Source organism: Thalassophryne amazonica, chromosome 14 (assembly GCF_902500255.1).
Source record: "Thalassophryne amazonica chromosome 14, fThaAma1.1, whole genome shotgun sequence".
NCBI lineage: Eukaryota > Metazoa > Chordata > Actinopteri > Batrachoidiformes > Batrachoididae > Thalassophryne > Thalassophryne amazonica.
In genome coordinates, this window is record NC_047116.1 from 96,922,012 (window position 1) to 96,945,423 (window position 23,412).

Sequence of the window (23,412 nt, forward strand, 5' to 3'; positions counted from 1 at the left end):
TGCACTAAACAGTCTTTACATTTGATTACTGGGTTCGAGGTCACGGTGTAAAATAAACTCCTGAGCTCTCATCCAGCTGTTCGCAGCCTCGTTTGTAACCGTTTAAAAACAGACCTGAAAAAAATCCACTCAGACAAATCAGTCACTGTGTTTGAACTCTTTTATTTTGAGATAAAGTGTCAGGACTTAAACTTAAACGTCCAACAGACAAACTGATGCAGACTGTTTCAGCGGCGCCCCCCCCAAAGACACACCAGGTCCACAACAAGAGCAGCAGCATTTTGGGCGCATCACTCTGTCTGTAAATGATGTGAGACACTCTCGTGTCAGATGAGTGCTTCAGACAGTGAAGGTCTCAGGTGCCAGCTGGCACAGTTTCACGTGGTTGAAACAGTAAACGTGCTTCTCTGAGCGCCCGCGGGCGAGCCAGGCATGAAGGAGGCAGGAAGAGACGCTGCCACAGAGCAACACTGAGGTTTCTCTTATTTAGGTGCAGGAAAAAAAAAAAAAAAAAAAAACTCAGACAGGCTGCACACGGGCCACAGATACACAAAGACACACGTTAGCACATAAAACACAACAGAAAACTAGAGCACCGCGCTCGGAGAGTGCAAACATCTGTCAATATTAGTTTCCAATTCCACAAATTTTACCTTGGGAAAACATGTTCAAGGTCAAAGTCCTGTTAGAAGTGACTTTTCACAAGATAAATGAGATGTGATCAAATGTCAGGAGGATGTGTTTCGTTCATGCACTTGAATCAAAGTTTTTTTGTGCCATTATCGGGGGGGGACTTTTTCCATTTCTCAATTCTTTTTTTTAGATAATTTTCACAGAACATTGGTGGTCTCTGCTGTGCACAATTTCTCGTTTTTTTAGCACTTGGGTTCTGACTGATAACTGGAAGACAAACAGGCATAAAACTGGAACCTCCATCCAATTTTAGTGTTGTAGATAAATTAATAACAGAAAAATGAGAGTGACTGGGGCACGTTTGATTAGGATATAATGTAAAATATACATCAAATGGGGTTTTCAATGTTGAATTTAAATGGCCACAAAATCTGTAATCTGGATCAGTCGATCAGTCAATATATATTATATAATATAATCAATCAAAATAAAAGATACCATTCTACATAATACTCTCAAATATGTTACGAGTTACGAATTTTTAAAAATTGGTTCAATGTTAAAGGATACAGATTTTTTTCCTGACTTTGACCTTGAACATTTAATCAATTTTTGCCTATCAGTATATGAATCCTCTGTAAAAATTTCATAACAATATATGAAATATGGATTCCAGGCTGTTCACAAACAAACAAACAGCAACATTCGTTGTCGGAAGTAATTACATAAAAGTAAAAAAAAAAAAAAAAAAAAAAAAAAAAAAAAAAAAAAAAAAAAAACTAAAATGGAGAAATACAAAACTTTAGCAACTGGTTTGAATCATATTTTCATATTTCATTATCTGTCAGATAACTCCAACAGTTCTGAAGGTCACATGTCTGCTGGAATTTGGCATTAATGAGTTATTGACCATTAACAAATTAATGAGTCAGTGACAATCGAATTAATGAGTTAGTCACCATTAGTGAGTTAATAATGACTTGGTGATCATTGATGAGTTAATAAGGACTCAGTGACAATTAATTAATAACTTGGTGACTGTTAATGAGTTAATAATGAGTTTGTGATCCTTAATGAGTTAATAATGAGTTAGTGTTGGTTAATGAGGTGGGTGTGTCTGAGTTTCTTCTCTGCTCAATGAGGTTCTACATTTACTTTTTTCTGTTTCTTCTGTCAGAAACCAGATGTATTTGGTGACCGGCACCAGTGCCAGTCTGGACCATAGAGGTAGCCATTTTCACCTGAGTGAAGAACACTGACCCGGTTTTCCTTGGTGGGGGGGTATGCACTCTGTGGTATATTTGACTGAGTTGATGCATTGATTGCTACAGTGCGCTTTAACTTTTTTTTCCTACACCCTGAAATTTCCAACTTAACCAACAATCCCCTTCCTTTTATATTGAGTAAATTTTCTTCATCAGAGAAAGTTCTGTACATATTAAATGCTAAAGGTAAAATAATCAATTTAGTTGTTAGATTCTGTCATTTAGCTTTTGAAATAAATAAAAGTTTTGTAGTCAAAGGTTCCGTCAGTCAACATTTGCAAAGTCAGTCTTTTAAAAGTGCTAAAATGGTCAAACTTGTGCTGTCTCCTACTCGTGTTGATATTTTTTGTACCTTTTATTGTTTGATGTTCTGTATTGCACAGATTTTGAATCATTAATGCCATGACTCCACACACTCCGACACACTAGGTGGCAGTATGCACCCCTGAAGCTAGTGTGTGATCGATGGCTAAAAAGTTTTAAAAAATATTTCTATGTTCATTTTCAGACTGAGGTTGATGATGTCATCAAGGTGAACGCCTTAAAGCAGCGATGATGTCATCCGTTACTTAACGTGATGCTAACACTAGCATGAGCAAATGGCTCCTTTGTGAGCATTTTAGTGTATGTATATACGAGGTCTCTTAGATAATAAACCGACCCTTTTATTTTTTTTTTTAACTATATGGATTTGAATGACGTGTGATTACACCAATCATGCTTGAACCCTCGTGCGCATGCGTGAGTTTTTTCACACGTGTCGGTGATGTCATTTCCCTGTGGGCAGGCCTTGAGTGAGATGTGGTCCCACCCTCTTGGCTGAATTCCTTTGTTTCACACGCTGCTTGAGACGGCGCGCGTTGCTTTATCAAAATTTTTTCTGGACCTGTGAGGAATATCCGAGTGGACACTATTCGAGAAATTAAGCTGGTTTTCTGTGAAAAGTTTAACGGCTGATGAGAGATTATGGGGTGTTTCTGTCGGTGTAAGGACTTCCCACGGAGCGGGACGTCCTGCAGCGCTTCCAGGCGCTGTCGTCGGCCTGTTTCGAGCTGAAAACATCCTAATTTAAGGCTTAATTCACCCAGGACATCGTGAGAGAACAGAGAAGATTCAGAAGAGGCCGGCATGAGGAATTTATGCGGACATTCCACTGTTTAAGGACATTTTTTTAATGAAAGACGTACGCGCAAATTCACCGAGTCATTTCCGTGACGACTCGGCAAATCTGTGTGCGCCGCGACAGGAAAAACACCTCCGTGTTGAAAACCATTTGTAGAATTCAGGCGGCTTTTAATGGCTTTCAACAAGTGAGTAACTGAGAAATTGTTTAACAGCTTGGGCATGTTCCAACTTGCCCGTTAAGGTTTCCAACGGAGGTGTTTTTCCTGCCGCGACCCCCCGCGGTCGGGTCCAGCCCGACATGCGACTGCCCGCACGTTCTTTCATTACAAAATGTCCGTTAACAATGGAATGTCCAAATAAACTCCTCATGCCGACTTCTTCTGAAAGTTCTCTGTTCTCTGACGACTTACTGGGTCAACAGAGCCTGAAATGTGGAAGTTTTCAACTTGAAACGGCGAGACGCTGCCGCCTCGAAGTGCAGATCGCCGTCAGGCACCGTGGACCGTCCTTAAAGCGACACTACCAGACCAAAATCTCTCATCAGCTGTTAAAATTTTTACCGAAAACCAGCTGAATTTATTGAATGGTGTCCACTCAGTTGTGCCTTACAGTTTTGAAAAAATTTTTATCAAACAAAGCAACAGTCTCTGAGCCATTCCTAAACAATGAAAAAAATCGACGAGCGGGTGGACGACTCCTCACTCAAAGACTGCCCACAGGCGAATGACGTAACCGACAGGCGTGAAAAAACTCTTGCATGCCCACGAGGGTTCAAGCATGTCTGATGTAATCACACGTGATTCAAATCCATATGGTTTTTGAAAAAATAATAAGGTCGGATACTTTTCTAATAGACCTCGTATAGTTTAATATGGCCTGCTGTGCTGTTAATTGGCCTAACAGATCACCTAAGAAGTGCGTGTTGCAGTTTTTCCGTTGGGTGGCAGCTTACACAAACAGTAAACCACAACGGCGGGATTACCGCCATTACTGCTGATACACACACGGTTGTTTATGGTACAGATGCCCCACAAATCCTCTGTGACATCTCCCAAAGGTTTTCCAGTGTTTCAAACTTGTTGCTCTGAGTGTCGCCATACTGGCAGTGCACACTCTGCCTACGCCCCGGCTAACTGATAAACACGTAAAGAGGTGGAGAGTGGGTGAGACCCCGCAAGACATGGGCCGGACAAACGAAGCCTGAACACACCCCTTTCTCAGAGTTACTGTACAAGCTAAAGCTAAGAGGCTAACCTCAGTTTGGGTGTTTATTAAATCAGATTTTTGGGGACTAGGTGGAAGTTTTAATGACGTTTTGTGGGCATTAAAAATGATGACAATCTTAGTAAGTAATCATGGATTAACTGGAGCTAACATCATCAAGCTAACAACGGCTGCTAAAACTGCTAATAATGCCAATATGCAAAATTAAATAACATAAAATTTATATTGATGGAAATACTGGAGCACAGATGTCTTAGACAATCTGTTTGGACAAATAATTACACAAGCCATATTATTACAGACATGAAAAATAATGCTCAGAAAAGCAGAAGTGGTCCTCCACAGCAACTAGCAGCCACAGCTAGCGGTGGAGTTGGAGCTTGGCACAGACTGCCTGTCGCTCGGCGCAGGATGACCAAACATCCTGTTTTCCCAGGACATGTCCTGGTTTCTCTGAGAAGCCTATTTAAATTTGTGTCTTTGGTTATAGATAGTATTTGTAATATAACAATTTTCTAACCATATAGAGGAAGCATACTTTAAATGTATTGAAATTATAAGGCATCTTTTGAGTAAACTTCAAGTATCACATTGCCGGGCCTAGTGTCCTGGTTTTTCAGTAGTCAGAATATGGTCACCCAAACTCAGCTTGACCACGCCCCTAATTATGCACAACTCTGTGACTTAAAATGTCTTAAACTTAGGAGTTCTAAGTCTCCTGGTGTCCTGGACTCTGTGGTCTGTGTAGTCATGGTGGGTTGGTCTGTAGGTCTCCTGGTGTCCTGGACTCTGTGGTCTGTGTAGTCCTGGTGGGTTGGTCTGTGGGTACAAGTGCTTGTCTGTGGACGCAAGGCGGTGAGATCACAGCTTTGGCTGGTTGGCGAGCTTCATCTTCAGGTTCTCTGCCAGCTTGTCCAAGAATTCAAATGTGTTCAAGTAATCAGCACGTGTCACACTGCAAACAGAAGGGGGCAGCAGAGAGCAGTGGGTAAGTTTTAACGTATCTGAGATATAAACCTGGCCCCATCATAAGAGAGCAGACAAATCTTAATCAGCAGGTGGAACCTTCTGTACTTGGTCACCACTTGTGTAATGATCTACTGCTTTTATGCAGCATGAATCTTTCAGTCCCCCCCCACCCCCCAAGAGCCTGACCGATATATCGGTTGGCCAATAATATCAGCTGTTATTAACCTTTCACAAACATACTGGAATCTAAATTATTTTTGAAAACTTTTGTTATTTTATGAAAACTTTTGTTTTACTGCATGAACAATGTAGAAAAAGCATTTTATGTGTTGGAAATGGTGTCATTACATACTTTGTCTAGCAGAGGGCGCTCCAACAATATGGCTTAGGATGCTGTCAAGTATGGCTGGGACCCCCATCACTGCTTTGGTTACATTAGCAACAAGAGACAGAGGCAACGTGTCTGGCTGCCAATCATTTTCAGTCAGAGTGGGTGTATTACAGTGACTAAACACAAGTGTTTGCTATGCAGTCAGGTAGGCGGGGCCAAAATAGATAAGTTTATATTGTGAAAATGTCAAGTGATATGACAAAATAACTGCCAATCCGAGAGAAGGCTACATGTTGTACAAGTGTGACGCTGTTCTTGGCTACATTTGTTGCTTTTTATATTGAAGTTCCTGTTTAAACCGTAAAACATTAAGTCTCAGTTACATTTCTTTGTCATAAGGGTTTGATAATAAAAGGAGTCATTGCCACTTTTAAATTTATATATTGGAACATTTGTTTGTAGCAATTTTTTTACCCTCTAAATTCAGTATCGCCCCCCCACCTCTAAAAAAAAAAAATCCGTATCTGTTGGTCTCTACTTTTTTGGGTGGGCAGGGGGCTCCTCTGGGTGAGAAAAGGCCATCTGACATGAAGTTGCACACACATATTGCATTGTCCCCAATTTAAGATTTGCTGCCTCAATGAGTGGGTGTGGTCGTAAACACTGGTGAGCCAGTGAAAAGACTCAGGGGTGATGATGTAGGAGGAGACTAACTTTGGCAGTCCTTTAATGCAGATAGCCAAGTCCTTGGTCATGAAACCAGCTTCAATGGTCTCAATGCAAACCGCCTCCAGAGCTTCAGCGAAGACTCGCAGCTCAGCGTTGTTGTCCAACTTTGCCCGGTGCAGCAGTCCGCGCGTCCACGCAAAGATGGAGGCTGTAGCACACAAATGTACAGTTTGAGGACAGCATGCGGTGGTGTGGTGCATCACCACATACAGCTTAAGAACACGCTTGAATTCAGTGTCTGGGACAGTGGGGTGGAGGGCATCATGTTGGTACCTATGGGGTTGGTGGATGTTTCCTTTCCTTGTTGATGCTGTCTGTAGTGACGGGTCACTGTGCCATGTGCAGCTTCTGCCTCCACAGTCCTGCCATCAGGACACACCAGCACACTGGTCATCAAGCCAGGGAGCCGTAGCCTGCAACAAAAACCACATCAAGATCTCATGATCAGGGCGCTCGTTTCACTGATGTCATCAATAATACGTGCTGCAGCTGAACGTGTTCCAGTCAGCCTTCTAGCAAAACCACAGTGGTGCACAACAGATGAGTAGGAGCATCAGGGGGAGACAGCTCCCCCTAGCGGTCACCTTCAGACATTTTAAAATGGTCTAGCACTCGGAGGTCCAAGCTTTTCTCTTCTACCTGTAAAGCCCATGGAGAGTCAAATGACCCTGGCAAGCTGACTTGGCTAGCCACATTCTTGTGTTTGCATAAAGCTCATGGAGAGTCAAATGACCCTGGCAAGCTGACTTGGCTAGCCACATTCTTGTGTTTGCATAAAGCCCATGGAGAGTCAAATGACCCTGGCTAGCTGACTTGACTAGCCACATTCTTGTGTTTGCATAAAGCCCATGGAGAGTCAAATGACCCTGGCTAGCTGACTTGACTAGCCACATTCTTGTGTTTGCATAAAGCCCATGGAGAGTCAAATGACCCTGGCTAGCTGACTTGACTAGCCACATTCTTGTGTTTGCATATTTGCTGTCTGTGTGTTCTGAGACTTCCTTGTTTACATAACAGAAGTAGCTCCCCACAGGGGATCTTGGAGTCACTTGCCTGCTTAGCTGAAAGGGCTGCGTATGAAGCCGGAGTTGTGTGCAAAACGTGTAAAATTACAGCTGCCTAGTACACCTATTGCTACAACTATTTGTGCACCACAGTGGCTGAAAGATCTGTCGTTCTGGATGTGCCAGCTGGACAACATGTACTGTGTTTGGATAGACATGGACTAACAACTGCCCACTGTAACGCATGTGTGTCTGCTTGCTGTCATCATGTGGACATAATGACATAACAGTGTGGGACTGTTAGTCACTGTGAGAGACTGTAACCTGTACCTATTGTATATATTTTGGTTTTCTGGTGTGTTTTTTTGGTACATTTTGGTACATTTCAATAAAATCCAGAAAACAAAGTTTTCTTTTGGTGTGTTTTTGGTACATTTCAATACAATTCAGAAAACAAAATGTCATCTCTCCCCCAGGGTAAGTTATTTATCCACCTAAACACAAATCAGCAGCCCGTTCAGCTAAGCAGGCACACAGACAGCAAATATGCAAACAAGAATGTGGCTAGCCAAGTCAGCCCCTCCCCTGAGGTGTTCTGAGACTTCCTTGTTTATATAACAGAAGTAGCTCTCCACAGGGGATCTTGGAGTCATTTGACTATCCGTGGACTTTAGAGGTAGATTGGTCATTTGACCAGACCTTGGCCTTCTCTGTGCTAGAGGTGCTTGTCCACAACGACAGTATGATACATTCTTCGAACTCCAAAATTACAGAGCCCACAGTCCCCTCAAATCCCAAATCAAAGTTCAGTCTTCACTCTACTTTGAACCACACAAATATATTTTTGTTGACCAGATACAGATCATTATCCAGATCCAGACCAACGTACACTCACAGATGCTGATGGGGTCTAAAGACTCACCTAGGATCCTGACTGCTGGTCAGTGATCCTTTATCCTGATCTTTGTTCGTGTTTACTCACCTTCCTGAATGCAGAACTTTGATCCTGACCCAACTGACAAAGAAGGGCTATCAGGATCACTTTCTGGCCTTTGACCCTGATCACTCATGACTGATCAGAATTACAAGATCAGAGCACTCAGAATCAAAGTGCTCCATCCTCAGTGTCCTTCTCCCTATATACCCCATGTCTGTCCTCTGCACTTCTTCAAACCATCTCAATCTCTCATCCCTGACTTTGTCTCCAAACAGGTCCTACCTACCTGTGCACCCCTCCAATATGCTCATGATCCCAAAATTTAATGGGTGTGTCTTTAATCCATGTCCAGCCGCTCCAGCAGCTTCCATTAAAATGGGTTCATTCCGTTTGTTTAATCTGTCTAACAAACAGACATGCGTGGTCACATGACCCTGCTGGAGGAGGTAAATATGTCTCTGAAGTCCAGAGACACAGTAGGTGGACAGGTGGATGTGTTAATCATCTGCCTGCTGCAGAACGACTGATATTTGCTGGACACCTGCAGTGTGAAGAAGACAGAAGACACTCTCGCTGGAAAGGAAACACGGAGCAGGAACGGATCCTGTTAAACGCTAAGACGTCCATCCTGATGACACCATCGACCTCTATCAGTTAGAGAAGGTAGTAACAGCTGGTTAAAGACTGCCAGACTGTTTTTGTTTCTAGAACACGAGAAAGCCCTTAGATTAACTTCTGCCACACTTCTAAATATGTAAACAAATGAGAAAAAAAAATCTGGAATTATTTCACAAACTGGGAAATTTTAAATTAATTTGGGACCACTGTTGCACCCATTTTGGAAAAAAAAAAAAAAAAAAGACATATTACCTCCCCCCCCCCAAACAAAGCTAATGGCTGTGGTGAAATCTTAATTTTAGAAGAAGGAGGAGCCCAGGGTGATGTGTCAGAGTGAAGGAAGGTGCACACAGGTGCTTTATGTCCTGTGTAGGAAATGCAACCTGCAAGAAAGTGGAGACAGGAGAAAGGAAGAGCAGCTAGACAGCATCAGATGGTGGTGAGTAGAATGAAAAAAAGAGGATGAGAGTGAAAACTGAACCAAGGATCAGATGGTGGAAGCTGAAGTTGGAAGAATGTTGTATGAAATCCAGGAGGGAGGTGACAGAGGCACTGGATAGAGGGGAAGTGATGCTGGACAACAGGAAATCTACTGCAGAGGTGGTGAGGGAGACAATTAGGGATGTACTGGGTGTGGCATCTGAACTAAGGAAAGAAAGTGGTGGAATGAGGAAGTACAGGTAAGTATGAAAAGATGTTGGAAGAGGTATTGGTGAAACTGAACTGGATTATTTGGAGAAATGAAGAAAGACAGGAGAACATAAAGATGTGGTGTAAAGTAAAGAGACATGGCAAAGGCGAAAGAAACAGCATGCAGGGAGCTACACTTTGAAACCAGGTGAAGACCTGTAAGCAGCAGTATGGTTTCATGCTGAGAAAGAGCACTACAGATGCAGTGTTTGCTCTGAGAATACTGATGAAGTATAGAGAAGGTCAGAAGAAGATACATTGTGTGTTTGTGGACGTAGAAAAAGCTTATGACAGGGTGCCAAGAGAGGATTTGTGGTTGGTCTGTCTTTCTGTGTGTGTGTATGATGAAGTCTGGAACAACAGAGAAGTATGTGAGGGTCGTGCAGGACATGTACAAGGACAGTGTGACAGCGATGAGATATGCAGTAGGAATTACAGACTCATTCATTGTAGAGGTGGAGGTGGAGAGGTGATCCTTGCTCTGAGTCCTTTCTTGTTCATAGTGGTGATGGACAGGTTGACGGATGAGATCAGACAGGAGTCACCATGGACGATGATGTTTCCAGATGACGCTGTCATCTGTAGTGAGAGTAGAGAGCAGGTTGAGTCTAGCCTGGAGAGGTGGAGATATGTTCTGGAGAGAAGGGAAATGAAAGTCAGTCAGAATAACACTGAGTCCATGTGTGTGAATAAGAGGGAGCCCAGTGGAATAGTGCAGCTACAAGGAGTAGAAGTGGTGAAAGTAGATGAGTTTAAATATTTGGGGTCAACTGTCCAAAGTAATGGAGAGTGTGGTAGAGAGGTGAAGAAGAGAGTGCAGGCAGGGTGGAGTGGGTGAGAAAGGTGGCAGGAGAGATTTGTGACAGAATAACATCAGCAAGAGTGAAGGGGAAAGTTAGTGCTGCAGCTTAGCTAAAATTTCCATGCAGTTGTGCAAGGTATTCCAAATCAAACCGGATATTGAGGCATCGTGAATTTTAAATGTCACCCATGGCAGCCATTTGCCAAAATGAAAATTGAAAAGCATTCCAATCATAATCAAAACTATACCACATTATTTGTCTAATCTTAAAGATTCCAAAAGGTCTAGTTTGGACTAACTGTGACTGAATGTTCTGGACTTATGAGGTATAAACACCAAAAGGAAGACAAAGGTCAGCTTTAGTTTGTACAGAGGTCAAAAGTTAAAGTTGCTCCAATATTGCTAAAAGGTGATGCAATAACTGGTTGAGTTCATCTGATTTTTAAAAGGAACAGTTTGCCCCATGTCATGCTTAGTTACGTCACAAGGTAACATGTCACATGTCATAGAATCCAATGAATGTCGATCTTAATTTGACCTTTACTTTAAATATGTCTGCCAAATTTGGTGCTTTCATGACAAAATGAACAATAGTTTAGTTCTGCTGCCCACTAGGTTTACAAGACAGTAGTGAGACCAGCTATGTGGACGACTTAGAGACGGTGACACTAACAAAAAGACAGGAGGCAGAACTGAAGATGCTGAGATTCTCTTTGGGAGTGACAGAGATAGACAGGATTAGGAATTAACATATCAGAGGGACAGCTCAGGTGGGACGGTTTAGAGACAAAGTCAGAGAGGTGAGACAGATGGTTTGGACATGTGCAGAGGAGGGACCCAGGGCATATAGAGAGAAGGATGCTGAGGATGGAGCCACCAGGCAGGAGGAGAAGAGGGAGGACAAAGAGGAGGTTTACGGATGTGCTGAGGGAGGACATGCAGGTGGTTGGTGAGACAGAGGAAGACACAGAGGACAAGGTGAGATGCAGATGAATGATCTGCTACAGCGCCCCTAAAGGGAAGGAGAAGGACAGGTTGGTTCACTTACATTTTTTGGAGATATATTTTAAGTTTAGTACTTAAATTCAGGGTTCCCAGTAATTCTAAGCAGGACCGTATTAACTGAGGGAAAAAAATAATCACAAACCACATTAATACAAGAACAATGCTGTGCTGAAAACGTTTGCACAGCACTGCAGAAAAACGCACGATGCTTCACCTTAAGAATATGTTGCAGTCACAAACCTTGGGCCACAGAGTCGGACTGCACGTCTCCGTCATAGTTCTTGCAGGCCCAGATGAACCCTCCCTCAGACTTCATGGCCTGGGCCACCATGTCGTCTATTAAACGGTGCTCATACCAGATACCCTGGACCTCAAACTGAGCATGATATTCTCTGGATTCAGGTGAGACAGGGGACATCACACAGAGGGACAGAACCAGTGATGTCATAAAGGGCATATTGTCATGTTAAGGTGTAATTATGACAGAGATTTCATCTGCGTGAAGATACAATCCCTTACTTCTCGTAGATCTCCTGGAAGAGGTCTTTGAATCGGCCGTCGTACTTCTTTAGGATGGTGTTCTTGGTGCTGAGGTAGAGAGGCCAGCTTTTGGACAGAGCCATCTGGAAGGAGCTGTGGGCAAAGTCCCTGATGGACTTATCCGTATTGTACATTCCCAGTGCTACACCACCTGAGCCTGCACATACAAACACATCAAATCAGTGCGTGATCAACCCTGCAGACGTTAGGACAGGGATTTATAAAGACTACAGTCAGCTTCATTATCGTCATATTGTTTGCTTCAACCACCTAAAAAAACACTTGGCTGTGTGTGGAGTCACTCGTTTTGTGGAGAGATACCCTCTTACCAATGTGGGTATTAGAACTGATAAAGGCAGTTAAATAAATAAGTAACATTGGACAAACTGGTTTTATTTTTTGTTTTGTTTTCAAAAGTACTGATTTCTGGGAAAAACTAAGATTATGATCTAGAAACAAATTTACTGGCTTTAATCAGATTAAAATGTGCTGCGTTGAAGTGGATAAGAACGCTGACACGATGTGTTTACTGAACAGAACAAAATTAATCATTACATTATTACGTGCCGTCAACATGCGTCCAACAACACTGATCCTAAAGGTGCTGTCACAATGTTCAAGGCCTCCACAAAAATCCTGCTGCTCACTCAGCATCTCAGTATGACACTGCTGCCAGGCAGGTTGATTATCAGTATCTACACTGACTCCAGACTGAGGACAGGCTGTGTGTTCTTACCCTCAAACTCATGGACAACAAACGTGACTGGCAGTCCATTCGTGGGCGTGTAGGTCATCTCTACCTTCCCAGGGCCTGGAACCACAAAATCCGTGGCTTTGTACTTTAGGGAGCACACAGAGACAGACCAAGAGGTTAAACCAGAGACCAAAAACCCTGCTAGCGCTCAGCACTTTACATACAGTCGACTCCACAACGAAACGAACAGAGACACGATTTCTGGAATGTTGCCTCTGTACATCACCACGATGTGTGTTAATGTTCCATTAGGTCTTCAGGGAGGTAAAAACATGCCCACTGGGTTGAGGTCAGGTGTCCGACTTGGCCACTAGTCATTTTTTTTTTGGCTTCTCACATTTATTTTTTTTTTTTAAAGGTGTTCAGGGTTGCCACAGTGGATCAGAAATGGATTGGACTGGATGCCTTTCCTGACATGTGCAAGTCCAAATCAATCTGTACCTTGAGAAGCTCTTGGGATGCTTTGCCCGTATGTGTGTGGTCATTATCTATCTGCACTGTGAAGCTCTGTCCAATCATTTTGGTAGCATCACACAGTTTAGCCTGATACACTTCAGTCACATCAAGCACCAGTTATACGGTTACACGTGTCCCTGCTATAACACTGCCTGCACCATACTTGTGCTGGTTCTTTCAAGGCATGGACTCCATGAGACCTGTGGTATCTGGTTCCAAGCCACTGGCAGCAGATCCTTCTGTTGGATCAGACCAGCTTTCACTCCCAATCTACATCCACATCACTGAGCCTTGGCTGCTTATGAGCCTCTGACTGGTTCACTGGTTGAATTTAGGAGCAGCAAGAAATCTGAAGAATTAATCCAAGGCTTCCAAAGCACATTTTGGATTTCCGCAGGTCTACGTTTCTACCTTGGAGCATTGCAAAAAGATTTATGGGACCACAAGCAAATCGATTATACAAAAGAAACTCAGGACCATACAATTTCACATCACTGAGGAAGGAGGCCAAAATTAACACCCAGGAATGAACAAACTGTGTTGTAAAGGTCCAGTAGAACCTCAGGATCACAGCTAAGAAACAGATGAAGGAGTTTGAGGCATTAGACAGAAATGTGATATCGTCCACCTTTAAGAGTTTGCTGCATGCATGGCAATGACCTAATGGCCCTGTCACAGGGCACACGGCGTTAGCTGAACAAAGGAAAAAAGTCCCAAAGCCACAAATCGTCGAGAAGAAGTGGATGAATGAGCCTGGACGTCTCCCTTCACCGAAAAGCCTGCGAGTACAGAGTGCATAAAAGACCGAAACAAAACCAAAACTAACAAAAGAAAAACGAACAGTGACCTTGATGCTTATAAACAAAATCAAAATGAAGTGCCAGCGTGTGATCATTTCTGCAGTGAGTCTGTGCTGTCTACAGCCACCTGAAGCTGTGTTGTCTTGACAACGTGTGCGCACATGCACGTCGTATGCCAGAGACGATGAGAGTCTAGAGAGAGAGAGAGAGAGAGAGAGAGAGAGAGACTGATGGTTGGACAAAGTTGGATAACAATAAAACGGAACGCTGACGGGACGGGAACTAGACAAACGAAGAACCGTCAAGACAGAAAGCAAAATGGAATACGGATGAATTGAGGTTGTCTTCAGGATTCGTTCACATTTTTCAATAGTTTGAAAATACTGACGAAGCGCCAGCTGCAGGAACAAAGCTGGACGACGGTTAAACGACATCTCCGAAAGTCATCCTAAGTCCAAATTTCTTGTTTCGTTTTGGCTTCAGTGTCCTTTGGTAGTGCCGTGTGACCGGGGCTTAAAAGACTGACAATCAATCATATAACCAATAACACAAACTCTACATTAACAACGCTAAACAGAGTATAGCTGAACTCTGACAGAACTGATTATTGTATTTTCTGGCTTGGCATCAGAAGTCTCCAGCTGGTTTTAAAGAACCTGGTCACCACACTGAGTCTGGTCTGCATGAGGTTTCTTCCTAAAATCACAAACACCTGAGAGAGTTCCTCTTATGGTCATGCAGGTGCTTGCTCATGGGGTGGGCTGGTTGGCACCTGGGGGTGACTGCTGGTGTGATTTGGTGCTGTATAAATAAACTGATGTTCATGGACCCGTCAGGAGGCACTGTGACTGTACGGTTGAACTGTGTATTATTTCCGAACACAAACTCTCGGTATGAACTCACACACCATCTCCTAAGCAGTCCAACCTGGACCGACAGCCTACCTGGTCTCCATGAGCATGTCTGCCAATGATGATAGGTTTGACCCATCCAGTCACCAGGCGAGGGATGTTCTTACAGATGATGGCCTCTCTGAACACTGTGCCCTCGAGGATATTGCGTATAGTCCCGTTTGGTGAGCGCCACATCTGTTTAAGCTTGAACTCCTCCACACGCTTCTCATCTGGCGTGATGGTCGCGCACTTGATACCCACGTTGTAACGGCGGACTGCCTCAGCTGCCTCAATGGTCACCTGATCATCTGTTGCATCTCTGTTCTCCATTCCCAGGTCGTAGCTTCATGGGATGACAAAGGAAATGCAGATAAGTGTTAATCTGACACCTGGATTATGACTGTGGTTAGTGACAGGAACGACATCATTTTCATGTGTGAATAAGTGGCCTTGTATTTGAGACTATAAAGAGAAGAGAAGGAGGCCACCGACCACATCCATCTCAACAGCACACTCGCACATTTCAGGAACATATGGGATGTTGAAGCTCTACCAGTATTTCAAACATCCACTAGGGGGCGTATTCCAGAGAAGTGTGATGAGCTGGCATGCCAATATTTAGACCTGGGTTTGAATCCTTCTCAAGCTACCCGTCTGTGTCCTTGGACATGACACTTAATCTGCAATGGGTCAGTCTACCCAGCTGTAAATGGGTAAATATTAATTCACTATCACTGTTGGATGAGGCTGTGGTGCACTCACTCTCATGTGGAATACATAAAATGCCAAACTAAGAAGTTAGAAAAATATTCACCCAGCCCCCCCAAGTTGTCAAACTATCTAGAGAGACCAAAATGGCTTTTGTACCAGGCTGTAAACATGTTTATTTTTGCTCTGAAGTTGGAGATTTTAACGTGGACTGCTATGGGAATGTGCTCTGTTTGGCCAGTCTACAAAGTGCAACTTTTTCTTCTTCCAGCTGGCGCTTCATCTGAGGCCATCAAAGTTTACTGCTTGGACTTAGACAACCAGAGTTTCCTGTTTAACCCGGTGACATGGACAACCATAGTACAAGAAGTGATGGTCCAAATGCTGTGTGTCTGCACGGTATTTGGACCAGCTCCTAAGATGTCCTACATCGGGCTGAAGTGTACAGAACCAGATAATACAATCATGATATTTGGTTTATTAAGCTAAAGTTCACTGCAGACCCACAGCACACACAATCCAGTTTGTCATTCAGAACGAGGGACTGGCAAATCTTTGACTTGAGCTTCAACACAAACCTTAAACAAAACAACATCAAGCAAAGTCCACTCAGAAGCTCTGCTGATTGGACAAAGCTGTTTTATGTAGACAAACAGCCCAATGCAACTTATAAAAGAACTGATTTATCTTAGCTCTGATTATTTTATATTACTGAGTCCTCATGACCCACAGTCTTTGTTTTGTTGTGTACTGAGCAGCACAAGTCCAAAGAAAGATTTAAACAGTGCTTACAAACCTACACAGAGTGTAACACCACGTGAGCAACCTTTCCACAGCACGTCGTCCTCTGAGACTGGGACAGTGTGCAGGACGGACACTGCCAAGGGAAGCCACCACGACACTGCCGAGGGAAGCCACCACGACACTGCCAGCTATCTGTGCATCAGAGATCTGCACACAGGCAGGAGGTGAAGCAGGGCTGATGAGCTGCACGCCTCCTCAGTCTTAAAAAAAAAACAGATCCAGTGTTTGGTGGACTGGCCGGGGGGGGGGGGGGGGCTGTGTCATTACAGTTACTAACAAAACTACTTCTTACAATTACTAATTACTATGTACTCTACTTACTTGAAATTATTTAGTTCAGAAGTTGTAACTTTTAAGTCACTGAAGAAAAAAATGTGCCCTTTGATCTAGATCAGCACATACCCTAAACAGGTTTTCCTGGACGGACAGGAATAGATAGACTACCTAGCCATCAAATTTCAGTGAAAACAGTTCACGTCTTTTCCAGATATCTGACTGACAAAGGAGAATTTGGGTTTGTGATGATCCTGGATCAAGACTAAGATCCAGGCTTTCACTGGCTTCCTGGACCTGTCCATCAGAAGGGTACCTGTATTGAAATTATTGAGACATTCACAGTTCTCAACAGTGACGTTTGTGTCTCTGGGACATCAGCCTTTGAGGCTGAGAAATGCCTGGAAGAGCTTATGGAGTCAGGGCGTCCCTGGACAGAGGTGACTGGTGTTTGGTTGTGAGGCTTGGACACTAACCAGTGACCATGACAATACCTAGATGTCTTTGGTCTCTTTGGTGGATCCTCTGGAATGACTGTGTGTCAAACAAACAGGTACTTCAGGAGACAATGGGAGGTCTCACTCGCACTGTGTTGGGTCTGGAGCCTGTCACAGCGGTCACGTCACAGCGGTCACTGGGCGAGAGACGGGTTTCACCCTGAACAGGCCCACCAGTCTATCACAGGGCCAGATCAAGACAGGCACATTCACACCTACGTTCACTTTAGAGTCTTCAGTCCACCTAATCTGGGTGTCTTTGGAAGAAGGCGGAAGCCGGAACATTGACAAAACATACAAACTCCACACAGACAGGACCAGGTGAAAAGAGACCCTGGAACCATCTTGCTGTGAGGCAACAGTGTTGACCGCTAACACACCGTGTTGCTCAATGACAGTTACACTCATCACAATAATTTAATTTATAAACCACTTTCCAGACACAAAATACAAAGTGCCGCACAATTCAAAGTTCAAAAGAGTGGAAAATTACAACAAATACCCTGACTACTGAACTTTGATCCACTCATGTTGGATCCTGATCAACAGTCAGCTGATAGGATCCAGCTTTTAATTTAAAATCAATTAAATTTGATCCTGATGATGACTTGATCTTGATCACTCATCAGGACAAATGGGCAGCTGCTGGGTAATTCCAGGGAAAATGGACATGATCAGGCAAAAATTATCTTCAGTTATATAACGGCTGAGTGGATCCTTGTCTTGATTGGTGCTTTGTATGTCACATGACATGGATCAATTCATCCCATTTGTGTTGCATTGCATTTAGAGTGCAAATTTGGTTCCATACATTTGGTACTGCACTCTGCACACACGCACACATGCACGCGATCGTGCACACGGGATTGTGCGTGCACATGTGCAGCTGTCGGCTTCAGAAAGTAAAAACCCACCCATGTGTTGCTTCTACCTGTACACCTGAAACAGGTGATCTCAATAATTAGCTCATCCACCTGCCTGAAGAGCTGAAATAATTACAATCAGCTGGTTTATTAGGAAGATGGACAAATATGTGGCTGGACTTTTACTTTCTGAAGCTGGATTTGACACCTCTGAATGTTTGTTTAAATATTTTTTTCTTCACTCACTGGAAATTCTGGCTTCCCAACACCAACAAATGGAATTCTCTATAATTTGGAACCATCAAAAAGAAACAACAACAAAAAAAAAAACCAAAACAAAATCATAACCAGTACTCTGGTTACATAAGCAGTAATCAGTAATTCTTTCTACGACTCTGTTGTAGCCTCTGCTCTCCTCTATGCTGTCGTCTGTCGGGCCCCGGGCAGCACAGAGCGGGAGAGAAAGAGACTGAACAAGCTGGTCAGGAAGTCCAGTTCTGTCCTGGGCTGTCCTCTGGACTCTCTGGAGGAGGTGGCTGAGAGGAGGGTGTTAACCAAGTTCAAATCCTTCATGGACAACCTCCTGTCACCCTCCGGACTGTAGTAGAGCTGAGCAGCTCGTTCAGTGACAGGCTGAGGCACCCTCAGTGCAAGAAGGAATGATACTGCAGGTCGTTCCTCCTTGCTGCTGTCAGACTGTACAATAATAATACATGTTCTGTTATTTTATGTCTTTTTATGTGTTGTTTTAAATTTTATTCTATATGTTTTATTTTTGTGAATTTGTGTTTTTAATGTTAAGCACTTTGGACACCAGTCGGTGCTGTAAAGTGCTTTATAAATAAATGCTGATTGATTGGATTGACTGAATAACACTGAAATAACACATGCAATATTATGTCCACAAATCATGTGCAATAACAACTTGTTTACAAATTCCAGTACTACGCAGGTGTCAAATGAGCCAGATTTGAAAGACAGGTCTGAATGCTATCCAGTGAGAAAGCAATCTGGATAGAATGTGGTTCGAGGTGGATTGCAAACCCCACCTTGAAAACAACATTCTCCAGATGGTTCCAACTTGTTGAACAGCATTGCAGGTTGGTTTTGCAATTGGAGCCTCATCAGACTCATTTTTTTTTTTTAATTTTCCTTCATACATTTGCAGTTGAACTGAAAACCAAACTGTTTCCGGGTCATGTCGTTGAGCTGATTTACCTTTCCTGTGAAAAAGCCTGAACACTTTTGCTCTGTAGTTTGACTCGATTCATCCCCACAGGATGATATCGTCATAATCATCATCATCACCACCCCTATTTCTCTACTGATGGAATGATAAGTGTGGGTGGTGAAAGTTCCAGTTTTCTACATTCATTAGATTAGCACCAGACTGAAGCTCCAGCATCATGTTCCTGATCAGTGCAGACTGACAATTCATCACTAAAGGTCACATTCATCCAGTCATCATCAGGGCACCTTCATAACCTCCGCCAATGAAGCTGGAGGAGGTTATGTTTTCATCCGTTCTTTGTGAACACCCTGGAGCCCACATTCTTTCATATACGAGGTCTGTTAGAAAACTATCCGACCTTTTTATTTTTTGCAAAAACTATATGGATTTGAATCATGTGCGCTTGCATCAGCCAAGCTTGAACCTTCGTGCGCATGTGTTAGTTTTTCACGCCTGTCAGTTGCGTCATCGCCTGTGAGCAGGCTTGAGTGAGCACGTGGTCCAACCCCCTCGTCGGATTTTCATTGCGAGGAAAATGTCTGAACGATTTGGAGCTTTGCTGCATCAAATTTTTCCAGAAACTGTGAGAGAAAGCAGGTGGAAACCATTCGGAAAATTCAGACGGCTTTCAGGACGATTCTATGGGGATTACACAGATTAAACACAGACATATTGATTTATTCTGCCTTACAGAAACCTGGTTATAGCAGGATGAATATGGTAGTTTAAATGAGTCAACACCCCCGAGTCCACTACTGTCAGAACGCTCGTAGCCGGGCCGAGGGGGAGGATTAGCAGCAATCTTCCATTCCAGCTTATTAATTAATCAAAAACCCAGACAGAGCTTTAATTCATTTGAAAGCTTGACTCTTAGTCTTGTCCATCCAAATTGGAAGTCCCAAAAACCAGTTTTATTTGTGGGTATCTATCGTCCACCTGGTCATTACTGTGAGTTTTCCTGTGAATTTTCAGACCTTTTGCCTGACTTAGTGCTTATTTGCTGATGCTGAGAATGACAGCCTCAACACTGCATTTAATCTATTGTTAGACCTCGATTGGCTTCGCTCAAAATGTAAATGAGTCCACCCACCACTTTAATCATACTTTAGATCTTGTTCTGACTTATGGTATGGAAATTGAAGACTTAACAGTATTCCTGAAAACCCTCTTCTGTCTGATCATTTCTTAATAACATTTACATTTACTTTAATGGACTAGCCAGCAGTGGGGAATAGTTTCATTACAGTAGAAGTCTTTCGGAAAGCGCTGTAACTAGGTTTAAGGATAGGACCATTTTATTCACTTTATACATGCTTCCAGGCAGTATTATTAGAAAGCATTGCTTAAATTTTCATTGTTACACAGATGATACCCAGCTTTATCTGTCCATGAAGCCAGAGGACACACACCAATTAGCTAAACTGCAGGACTGTCTTACAGACATAAAGACATGGATGACCTCTAATTTCCTGCTTTTAAACTCAGATAAAACTGAAGTTATTGTACTTGGCCCCACAAATCTTAGAAACATGGTGTCTAACCAGATCCTTACTCTGGATGGCATTACCCTGACCTCTAGTAATACTGTGAGAAATCTTGGAGTCATTTTTGATCAGGATATGTCATTCAATGCGCATATTAAACAAATATGTAGGACTGCTTTTTTGCATTTGCGCACAGCCTTCAGTTAATTCAAAATGCTGCAGCTAGAGTACTGACAGGGACTAGAAGGAGAGAGCATATTCACCCATATTGGCCTCTCTTCATTGGCTTCCTGTTAATTCTAGAATAGAATTTAAATTCTTCTCTTACTTATAAGGTTTTGAATAAGCAGGTCCCTCTTATCTTAGGGACCTCATAGTACCATATCACCCTAATAGAGCGCTTCGCTCTCAGACTGCAGGCTTACTTGTAGTTCCTAGGGGTTTGTAAGAGTAGAATGGGAGGCAGAGCCTTCAGCTTTCAGGCTCCTCTCCTGTGAACCAGCTCCCAATTCAGATCAGGGAGACAGACACCTTCTCTACTTTTAAGATTAGGGTAAAAAACTTTCCTTTTGCTAAAGCTTATAGTTAGGGCTGGATCAGGTGACCCTGAACCATCCCTTAGTTTATGCTGCTATAGACTTAGACTGCTGGGGGGTTCCCATGATGCACTGAGTGTTTCTTTCTCTTTTTGCTCTGTATGCACCACTCTGCATTTAATCATTAGTGATTGATCTCTGCTCTCTTCCACAGCAGTCTTTTTCCTGGTTCTCTCCCTCATCCCCAACCGTCCCCAGAAGACTGCCCCTCCCTGAGCTGGTTCTGCTGGAGGTTTCTTTCCTGTTAAAAGGGAGTTTTTCCTTCCCACTGTCGCCAAGTGCTTGCTCACAGGGGTCGTTTTGACCGTTGGGGTTTTTCTGTAATTATGTATGGCTTTGCCTTGCAATAAAAAGTGCCTTGGGGCAACTGTTTGTTGTGATTTGGCGCTATATAATAAAATTGATTTGATAAGGAGTGTTACAACTGGTTTAGAGATGGCGCACAATGGCGGAGGGCGCGCCGCGCTCCGAGCGGCAATCGACAGGCTGAATGACCAGATCATTTCCAAAGTGAATGCTGTGTTGATCCGCGACGTCGTCTGACTACTACAGAACTGGCAGAAGAGGTGGACATACCACTTTTTCGGCACATTCCATTGTTACAGGAGTTTTTGTCATGAAAAGACGTGCGGAGGAATTTGCGCGTCGGGACGGAGCCACTCATGGCGCGGGACAAAAGCAACGCCGTGATGAAGCCTCACAGGACATGTTTGTGGCATGTCCAGCTTGTCCACAATTTCTCGGATAGTCACATGACTGAAAAGCCACCGAAAGCCGTCTGAATCTTCCGAATGGTGCAACAGCTGGGCATGTTAGGGCTTGTCCTGTGAGACCAACACGGAGGTGCTTTTGTTCCACACCATTAGCAGCTCCGTGGCGAATTTCTCCGCTCCTCTTTCCATTACAAAAACTCCTGTAACAGTGGAATGTGCCGAAAAAGTGCTATGTACAGCTTTCTTGCCATTTCTCTGGTAGTCAGACGACATCCCGGATCAACAAAGCGTTCACTTTGGAAATGAGCTGGTCGTTTCAGCATGTCGATGGCCGCTCGGTGCGCTGCGCAACATCCGCCGCTGTGGGCCATCTTTAATCCAGCTGTAATTCTCCTTAATCTGTGTGATCCCCATAAGATCTTCACTGAAAGCCATCTGAATCTTCCGAATGGTTTCCACCTGGCTGTCTCTCACAGTTTCTGGAAAAATTTGATGCAGCAAAGCTCCAAATCGTTCAGACATTTTCCTCACAATAAAAATCTGACGAGGGGGCTGGACCACTGCTCACTCAAAGCCTGCTCACAGGCGAATGACGCAACCGACAGGCATGAAAAAACTCACGCATGCACACGAGTTCAAGCTTGGCTGATGCAAGTGCACCTGTTCAAATCCATATAGTTTTTGCAAAAAAATAAAAGGTCGGATAGTTTGTTTCTAACAGACCTCGTATCATGATGAAATTTCTAACTGCAGACTCGATATATTCAGTCTTCTCTCAGTATTTGTTTTACTAAGACAAACTACATGGTGATTCCAGAATATTTTCCTCTACTTGATCTGGAAAACAATGCCAATAATGGAGGAATGTTGCACAGATCTGAATTGTTAATCTATGACAAAACCATTTGTATCATAAGCTGACTTTTCCTGTGCACTCTGTGATTTTCATCAGGAGTTGAACCGCGGACGCGAATGGGCCGTACTGTGGATGCACAAGTGAGTCGAACCCTTAATATGTTGGACTAAAGTAGATAAAGATGCCAGGAAAAAAGAAGAACGTTGTCTCTACACCTGTGGCAGGCAAGCTCCATGTAGGGGAAAATTAGTTTGTCCTTAATGAGTTCCCAGATGACCAGGGTCATTTCGTCTCCCTGCATCTCCACCACAGAACCCGCCTGGATCTTCTTCTGGACATCCTGGAGCCTGGAAGGATACAACAGGAAGGCACAGTTACACAAAAAGATAACAAGGACAACAGGGAGGTGGAGCATGGAGGCAAAACTAACAACCAACCATCACTCTTTTTACAAGTAACTTTATGTGAAAAAGTTACCAAACAACTGAAAAACTTCTGAGCTGAGAAACGGGTGCTTTCAATCTTACTGACAACAAACACCACACACACAACACAGACACACACACACACTGATTCAGTCGTCCAGCAGCTCAAACTCAGTGTGTCAACGGA

General features: G+C 43.4%; 1 protein-coding gene across 1 annotated transcript; it reads right to left on the minus strand.

The window, feature by feature from the left end:
* Window positions 1-4,108: 4,108 nt before the first annotated feature.
* Window positions 4,109-23,131, minus strand: LOC117525020 (isocitrate dehydrogenase [NADP] cytoplasmic-like). Its single transcript, XM_034186837.1, has 8 exons — window positions 23,016-23,131; window positions 14,827-15,118; window positions 12,609-12,711; window positions 11,852-12,029; window positions 11,569-11,724; window positions 6,550-6,689; window positions 6,262-6,424; window positions 4,109-5,202 (listed from the first exon to the last, which is right to left on the minus strand). The coding sequence occupies exons 1-8, from the start codon at window positions 23,099-23,101 to the stop codon at window positions 5,109-5,111; spliced, it is 1,212 nt and encodes a 403-aa protein (XP_034042728.1). The 5' UTR covers window positions 23,102-23,131; the 3' UTR covers window positions 4,109-5,108.
* Window positions 23,132-23,412: the final 281 nt, after the last annotated feature.

Coding starts and splice junctions, on each gene's coding strand:
- LOC117525020 (XM_034186837.1), bottom strand. CDS start 23,101: ATGCAGGGAGACGAAATGACCCTGGTCATCTGGGAACTCATTAAGGAC. Junction 11,725..11,851: donor TTCCAGGAGATCTACGAGAA/GTAAGGGATTGT, acceptor ACCTGAATCCAG/AGAATATCATGCTCAGTTTG. Junction 5,203..6,261: donor TGCATTAAAGGACTGCCAAA/GTTAGTCTCCTC, acceptor TTCTGTTTGCAG/TGTGACACGTGCTGATTACT.